We start from the raw sequence: 8,409 nt of genomic DNA on the forward strand, positions 1-8,409 counted from the left end.
AATCATGGAATTTGAAAAAGTTCATTGATTTTGAAAAAAGTCTCATCAAATTTAAAAAAAGTTAACAAATTTGAATCGAAGTTCATCGGTTTTGAAAAGAGAGAGTTGACAAATTTGAAAACAAGGCCCCCTTATTTAAGAAAACAAAAAAGGAAAAAAAAAGAATAAAGAATAACTAAATAAAAACATATGTCAATTTTGGGACGCGCGAGGAGGTCCGTGGGGAAGGACTCCGACCGACGCTTTTCCTTCTCGTGTGGGATTGGGCTTCATTGGGCCATATGTCGAGGCCCAGGCGGGCGACGACGGGGCTGTGGAATCCCTTCGTCGGAGGACGTACATACGCCCCTACTCAAAAGATCGTACCCCTCAAAGGAAAAAATCCGACGAAATCGCAAATTAAGGAACACTCATTGCAAAGGTCACTCCCACCTTCTCAGATTACGATAAATGATGCACTACATGTGTACTATTTGAGTTTTTCTTTTTTTTAGATTCATTTATTCAAAACATTCTTTCTTAAATTATGTGTGCAAATCTTGAATCGTTTCACCGATGGATTTCTCATGTCCAAATCTTCAAAACTAGATCTTGTGTTGATAGATTTTCACGAATATTTTTTCACAAAAATACAAACCAGGAGTACATTTTTTTCTTTTTCAAAAGACGAACAGTTGGAATCCGCTTCGTCGGAGGACGCACATACGCCCCAACTATGCCTAAAAAAGCATAAGCCCCAGCTTAAAAAATGGTACCATTCGACGAAATCACAAATTAAGAAGGACTCTTTGCAAAAGAGATTCTCGCCTCCTCAGGTTTCAACGAATGACGCACTATATGCGCGTTACTACAAGTGACGCACTACATGTATGTTACTTGTGGGAGTTTTTCTTTTTTCCGTAGATCAATTTATTCAAAACATTATATCTCTTAAACTATGCTCCAAATCTTAAAGCGTTTTCACCGTTAAATTTCTCAGTCCAAATCTTCAAAACTAGGTTTCATGTTAATAGATTTTAACGAAATTTTTTCACAAAAAAAACTAACTAGGAGCACTCTTTTTTCTTTCCGAAAGAGGCACAGCCGTGCCTCTCGCGAAAGACAAAAAAACATGTTTTTTTTCATTTCTGAGAGACACGGCTGTGTCTCTCGCGGAAGCAAATTCGTTCATCTTACGAAAGCAAATCCATGCCTCTTATAGAAGAAAAAAAATCATGTTTTTCTGTTTTCAAGAGGCACAACCGTGCCTCTCGCGGAAGAAAAAAAGCGTATTTTTTCGTTTATGAGAGGCACGAGACACAGGCATGCCTCTCGTAGAAGCAAAAAAAGTATTTTTATGTCCAAAAGCTAAAAAGACCAGTGAAAAACCGAAAAGATGAAAAACAAAAAAAATGCCAAAAACGCATGCGAAAAAAAAAAATGAAGGGAGCGCCCCAAAGGGTGACCCCGGCATGGCTCCCGAAGGAGCACTCCTTCGTTAGTTGCTCCTACCATCCGACCTGTTGCAAGGTATGGGACCTCATATTTCGCGCTTTAAACGTCACGAAAGCGAACTGGCGCTCACACGCAACATCTAGTGGGACGTCTCATGAACGCTAGTGCATATGTATGCGAAAACCCACCAAAAAGGAAGTTGTTGCGGGGAATCCAACTCAAACCACAACAATTGTGAAATTGGTTGGCTACCAATGTATCACCTCGGTGCTAGTGACTACTTGTAGTGCGCATGCTTGGATTTGTAGCGGCGCTATTTGAATCAAACTAGCATATTCAAAAAGATTTATTAAAATTTTAAAGAAGTTCACTAATTTGAGAAAAAAAAAGTACAAGAATTTTAAAAATTATAGTCAATTTGAAAAAATCATCGATTTTGAAAAACTATAGTGAGTTTGAAAAGGGTTCATCAGTTTTGAAAAAAAAGTTCATCAATTTTAAAAAGGTTAACAACTTTGAAATAAATGTTCATCTATTTTGAAAAAATGTTCATCTAATTGAAAAATGTTAATCAATATAGAAAAAAGTTCATTGTTTTGAAAAAAGTTCATCAATTTTGAAAATAAGTTCAGTAAAATTTTAAAAAGTTTAGCCAATTTTAAAATAACTTTTAAAAAAAAGTCATTGATTTTGGAAAAAAAACTCATTCAGTTTTCAAAAAAAATCATCAATTTTGAAAAAAGAAAATTCATCGCTTTTGCAAAAAGTTCACCAATTTTGGAAAGCATTCATTTATTTTGGAAAATAAGTTCACATAACTAAAGTCATGGAATTTGAAAAGGTTCATTGATTTAAAAAAAGGTCTCATCAAATTTGAAAAAAAGTTAACAAATTTGAGTAGAAGTTCATCGGTTTTGAAAAGAGAGAGTTGACAAATTTGAAAACAAGACCCGCTTATTTAAGAAAACAAAAAAGGAAAAAACAAAGAATAAAGAATAACTAAATAAAAACATACAGAAAAATGACCAGCGAACCCAAAAAAAACCCGCGAACTGAAGAAAGAAATAAAAGGGAAAGGAAAAAAGATAATGTGCACGACCGGGTGAATATCATAGTGGTTGTTGTTGTATCCTTAGAATGTTGAGGTTGTGAGTTTGAACCAGCACGGCCACACTGTGTAACAGAGAAAATAGAGAAGTTATAGCCTAGAACGGGGCGACGGGTGTGCTCTGGTTTACAGTATGTACTGTAACCGGCGTCGCTGAAGCATGTCGCTGCCGCGCGAGCATATGGGCCAGCCCAGTGTGCGGGAGGCCAATGCCTCATTTTTGTCTGTTAAACTTTTACTTGGATAATTTTAATCAACTTTGAAAAAAAATGTTTATGGAAACAATGTTAACAAAGCATTTGAAAAAATGTTAAATGTGTATAAGAAAAATGTTGACCATGTATTAAAAAAAGTTAAACTTGTATTTGATAAATATTAATCATGGATTTGAAAAAAATGTAAAATGTTCATAGAAGAAATGTAGACCATGTATCCAAAAATGTTAATCCGGTATTTGAAAAATGTAAATCTTTGTAGAAAAAATGTTGATTGTGTATTCAATAAATATTAAACTTGTATTCCTTTTCAGATAATGTTAAACTTGTAATTGGAAAATTTTAAAAGTATATTAGGAAAATGTACTATATATACGAAAAATGTATATAAAAATGGAAACCCGAGAGAAAACATAAAAAAAACTAACAACAGACAAGAAAAAATAAACAAAACCGAAGAAAAACATGAAAAGAAGGGAAATAAAGAAAAGCTAGTGAAAATGAGAAAGGAAACAAAGAAAACCAAAAAAACAAAGAAAATAAAAATAATAAAATGGAGAAAGAAACATGAAAAACAATGTAAAAAACTGAAGAAAAAAACAATGAAAATTCGGCTCTTTTTCTTTAACAAAGAAAAACGGAGGTAGATTTCCATTTGTCAGAGGCTCAAATGAATAAGACATCTCAATTAGTATCTTATTTTTATATTGTGGTGCAGTATATATAGATATCTTGAAGATGGCAACAATAAAAATATTCTGTTTGTGTTGTTGAGGATCAGCTTGATTTTTTGACAGGCGCAATGTTGGACTTAATCGGCGGAATCATTTGTATTGACCTGCTACTGCATTACTTAATCAACTAGTTTCAGACAGGTGAATTTCTTTTTTACCATCCTACCACATTTATGCGAGAGTAAGAAGGACAATTGGTGTGTTTTATGTACGTGCCAAGCTGGGATTGTTATCTATCAATTGTGTTGTCCAACATACTGCCCATTTCTTCAACCTTGCTTTGTGAGAGGTATCATTTACTTGTTGATATGCCAGAAAAGATTTTTTTTCCTGTAGTTGTTGTTTCCGGCATAATATTCTACTTCCTCCGTTCTAAATTATTTGTCTTTGATTTGTCTAGATACGGATGTATCTAGACTCATTTTAGTGCTAGATACATCCGTATCTAGACAAATCTAAGACAAGTAATTCGGAACGGAGGGAGTAGAAGTGATATCATATTGTTCTGTTAATTAATATTTTCATTTGATTATGAGGATTGAGGGATGATTTTCATGATTCAGGACTCCAATTTGATGTTTGTGTTTATCCATCCTTTTATTTCTAACTAGGTAAGCTAGATGCTAGCCCTAAATTTACATTAGATCATTTTTTTTCTTATGTCGACATATATAGCTAATCTCAGTCGCCTTATTTTTTTTGTTGCCATTAACAACAACAATAGCAACAACAAAGCCTTTAGTCCCAAACAAGTTGGGGTAGGCTATGTTTTTTTGCTGTCATGGTAGGCCAAATTTTAATTTTAGGATGCATTGTGCTATGGTTTTCATCATCATCTCAGCTAATGGGGTGGTTTGCAATAGTGGGATGTTCAGTTTCCACCATATATATTGGATGCATTTATCGCCATTTCATTACTAGCTCTTTCTTTATGTATTAACTCCATTGGATCATGCGAATCAACTTGTAGTTCGATGGTTAGAGGGACTGTGGCATCCCCGGTCCACCAGGGTTCAAATCCTGGTGCTCGCATTTAATCCTGGATTTATTTCAGGATTTCCGGTGTGTGTGCACGTGTATATGAGTGCTTGCGTCTGTATTGTGTTAAAAAAAACTTCATTGAATTCCTTCAAATCTTTATAAATCAGGCAATCAAAGATGAAAAAAATAAATTTCATTATTTACTGAGGGAAGAGAGTATGCCCAAAATTTACTGCCACGATAGACCAAATTGTATTGTATTATGGATTTTCATCTTCCTGTTCAATATCCACTATATAACTAAAGTATATTCATGTACAACCATAGATTATACAACTGTTAGTTACTACTCCCTCCGTTCGGAATTACTTGTCTCGGATATGGATGTATCTAGAACTAAAATACATCTAGATACATTCATTTCTGCGACAAGTAATTCCGAACGGAGGAGTAGATCCTTATATGTTCACTCTACTGGATTCCTCAAGATCTATGTAAATCAAGTAATCCAGTATGAAATGGTAAAATTCAAGATTCACCAAGGGAAAAGAGTGCGGTGCACGATAGCGAGGCATGTGCAGAAACAACAAAAAACCAAGGTAGCACACACTTGCACTTTGGAATTGAATTTCCAGGGGTTCGACATGTACTAATTTCCAGGGGTAAGTATGGTGCATTTAATTATGCAACACAACCCCAAGTTTTGCAATATTAATGTAAGGGTCTGTTTGGTTTCAATAAGTCACCTGACTTATAAGTCAGCTGACTTAAAACCAGTGACTTATAAGTCACGTCTGTTTGGTTGTCACCTGATTTATAAGTCACCTAAGCACATCTTTCCATCTTGTTTTTTTTATGTAAAGGTGGTGAGACCCATGCAAAAGGGGGTGACTTATAAGTTTTAAGTTGCGGTAAAGCAACTTATGATTTATAAGTTGGGGTGACTTATAAGTTGGGTCTGTTTGGCAAAATAAGTCATTTTTTTCATTTTTCGACTTATAAATTGGTGACTTATTTGAAACCAAACAAGGCCTAAGTTAGCAAGCTTCATGTTTAGCAACATAGATCCATGTTGTATTGTTTAGTTTAGGTAACAATGATTGTGCTTCTGATTAGCAAGTCTACCGGTTCCTTTCTTATTTGGCCGACGTGCAGCATATATGCCTCTGTTCTGACTAGACAATTATTTCTCGAACTTTTCTTTCCGGTGAGAATAAAGCTTATGCTGCCATCATATTTTCCCGATGTTGTTGCAAGCTCACCACATGTATGAACTGTGCCCGTCGCACACATATTTCCTCCGTTTCAAAATATATAACCTAATTTTATATTAAAATTAGTACAAAGTTGAGTTATCTATTTTAAAACGGAGGAAATACTCACGATGCTAAGGTTTGACCGGCTCAAGTTTCATAAAAAAACAAATCATTAGTCCAAATCACAGCCGCCACGCCGTAGTGCACTCTTGCGCCGCCCCGCGCCCTCCGACGAGCCTACCTTATAGTGCCGCCGCGCACTCGCTAGCGAACCTGCCTTGTACCCGTCGCCGCCTTGCGCCCGCCAGCGAGTCTGCTTTGCAGTGCCCCTGCCTCCAGCCGCCGAGTCTTTCCTGCCTCCATCTAGGAGCACTACGACTGCAGAGGAAGCCAGCTTGTGAAGGGGGATGAGGGGGGCACGGGAACCGTTGTGGCTGTCAAGCCTCGGCCGGCAGGGAGAGGCGATAGGAGTTTGGCCGTGTGTGCGGACCGCCGTGCGAGACAACGACCACTGAGCGTCGACGGAGGTGACAGGGTGGAAGGCGGCGAGGAGCACCTCGCGACGGGATGGGCACTGGTGCTACTTCTCGTCTGAGCTGGAACCAGGACCTCGCCGCTGCCGACTCAGGTGTAGAGCTCCTCCACAACGTCGCCGGTCTACATCATCCATCAAAGTAGTGGCCATGGGTGAGCGAAGGTGCCGGCAACGAGCTCTTTGGTGAGCTCGTCAGTTGTTCAACAAAATGCGAGGGAAGGGATGAAGAGAGACGGGAGATGCTGACAAGTGGGCCTATATCAACTTAACGGTCTATGCAAACATTGTTGACTTTTCTTGCCACATTATCACTTACACGCGGGCTTCAGGCATCAGGTTTTCACTAAACCACTCTAATTGGTCAATCAGTGTTTTTTGAAAACTGTCAGCACAATTGCGACGGGTTTTTGAAGAAAAAGAAAATCAAAGACGGTGGTTTTTTAAATTAGAATCCCCAATTATGATGGTTTTTTTACAGTTTATTCCACCCTAACCCATTATCCACAGCTCATGCTCAGCACTATTGCAACATCTGAGGTGCTTATTCTTATTCAGACCAATCCAGTACGTGCCGATCGACACCAACCGAGCACCAACATCAACATCCACCACACACACGTGCCGATCGATCACGCGACGCGGCGGCACAGCATGATCCCGTCGGAGATGGCGAGCTGGCACACCTGGACACGGCGGTCGGCGGTGAGCGCCGCGTTGAACCCCCTGGCGATCCCCGCGAGCTCCCGGTCGCGCTCCGACAGCGCCTCGTCGTCCGGCGCGGCCACGGAGCCGCCCCATAGCGTGTTGTCGTAGGCGATGAGCCCCCCGACCCTGACCAGCCGCAGCAGCCGCTCGTGGTAGTGGTGGAAGTTGGCCTTGTCCGCGTCCACGAAGGCGAAGTCGAACTTGCCCAGGTTGCCATCCTGCAATGGCAATGTCATTAGGCTGCAACAGTGCGAAGCGAGCACGGACGGAGGCAGGGGGGATGTGCCGCGCACGCACCTCGGCGACGAGCTGATCCAGCACCGGCAGCGCGAGCCCGACGCGGAAGTCGATCTTGTGCGCCATCCCGGCCTTCTCCACCACCGGCGCCCCTATCTCGTCGTAGCTCTCGCGCGTAACGTCGATGGCCACGACCTGCCATCAACCACATGTAACACAGGTCAAAGAAAATGGACTGGCCGTGCGCGCACACACCAGGAAGCCAGCGAACGGTGGAAATCTGACCTTGCCGTCGTCGGGGAGGGCGAGGGCGGTGGCCAGCAGCGAGTACCCGGTGAACAGGCCGACCTCGACGGCGTTCCTGGCGCCGAGCATCTCGATCAGCAGGCCGAACAGCTGCACCTGGTCCGGCGACGCCGCCATGCGAGCCCTGCACGTAGCGGGTCCCACGCCCGTACGGGCAAAAAGTCAAACACCATTCGAGCAAGGGCGGCACAAAAAACGCACCGCCGGAATCCCAGGAATCGGACCGGATCCGTACATGGGGTGGGCCGCGGTGGCGACGCGCAGCTCCCGGAGGCAGTCGGGCTCGCGCGGGAACACCGTGGACTCCAGTATGTACTGCGGCAGCAGAGAAGGCGTCGGATAAATTGGTGGTCATGTGACGGCTTTGAGGAAATGGATCGAGGAAGTCTCGGGCGCGTGGTGATTTGATCTGGTTGGGATCAAGAGGGAGGGTTTGATTTACCTGGTAGAGCTGCTCGCTCTTGAGGAGGGTCTTGCTGTGGAGGTTGCTCCCGGCGGCGGGGGCGGGGGCGGTCATTCTCGGACGGTTGGTTTTGCCGGCCGGCCGGCAGCGTTCCTGAAAATAGGCTTCTTGCTTCTCGCAGAAAGTCTTTCGACTTCCCAAGGCCAGGAGGCAAGCGATGCTGTCACGGGTCCTCCGTAAACAGGCAGGTGATAAAGCCGCCGCCCGCTGGCACAACATCAAAGTCGGCCCGCCAAATCTTCCAATCTTCATTGCTGGCAGATGTTTTCTTTTCGGATTTGCTATTTTTCAGTTGACTATTTTTTAATTCGCCTTTATTCAATTTTGTGTCCGTTCGATCTCGCGCTGAGATTCATGCCCGGTCCTGTCTTGCTTTGTGTTGGTTTTCGGATTGGTTTTCTTATCGGGCGTGGTTTTCTGCTTTTAACCTGTTTT

The 8,409-nt window shown here is 41.9% G+C and overlaps 1 protein-coding gene across 1 annotated transcript; it reads right to left on the reverse strand.

Moving 5' to 3' along the window:
• Positions 1 to 6,784: 6,784 nt before the first annotated feature.
• Positions 6,785 to 8,153, reverse strand: LOC125556240 (tricin synthase 1). The gene is made up of 5 exons (XM_048719012.2): positions 7,954 to 8,153; positions 7,747 to 7,826; positions 7,491 to 7,635; positions 7,266 to 7,400; positions 6,785 to 7,186 (listed from the first exon to the last, which is right to left on the reverse strand). The coding sequence occupies exons 1-5, from the start codon at positions 8,026 to 8,028 to the stop codon at positions 6,893 to 6,895; spliced, it is 729 nt and encodes a 242-aa protein (XP_048574969.1). The 5' UTR covers positions 8,029 to 8,153; the 3' UTR covers positions 6,785 to 6,892.
• Positions 8,154 to 8,409: the final 256 nt, after the last annotated feature.

The sequence above is a fragment of the Triticum urartu genome, chromosome 5A, assembly GCF_056163025.1.
Source record: "Triticum urartu cultivar PI428250 chromosome 5A, HENAU_Tu73, whole genome shotgun sequence".
Lineage (NCBI taxonomy): Eukaryota > Viridiplantae > Streptophyta > Magnoliopsida > Poales > Poaceae > Triticum > Triticum urartu.

Excerpts from the sequence above, each read along its gene's own strand:
- LOC125556240 (XM_048719012.2), bottom strand. The coding sequence starts at position 8,028 with ATGACCGCCCCCGCCCCCGCCGCCGGGAGCAACCTCCACAGCAAGACC. Across the intron at positions 7,827-7,953 it reads AGAGCGAGCAGCTCTACCAG|TACATACTGGAGTCCACGGT; the intron begins GTAAATCAAACC and ends CTGCTGCCGCAG. Across the intron at positions 7,187-7,265 it reads TGGATCAGCTCGTCGCCGAG|GATGGCAACCTGGGCAAGTT; the intron begins GTGCGTGCGCGG and ends TTGCCATTGCAG.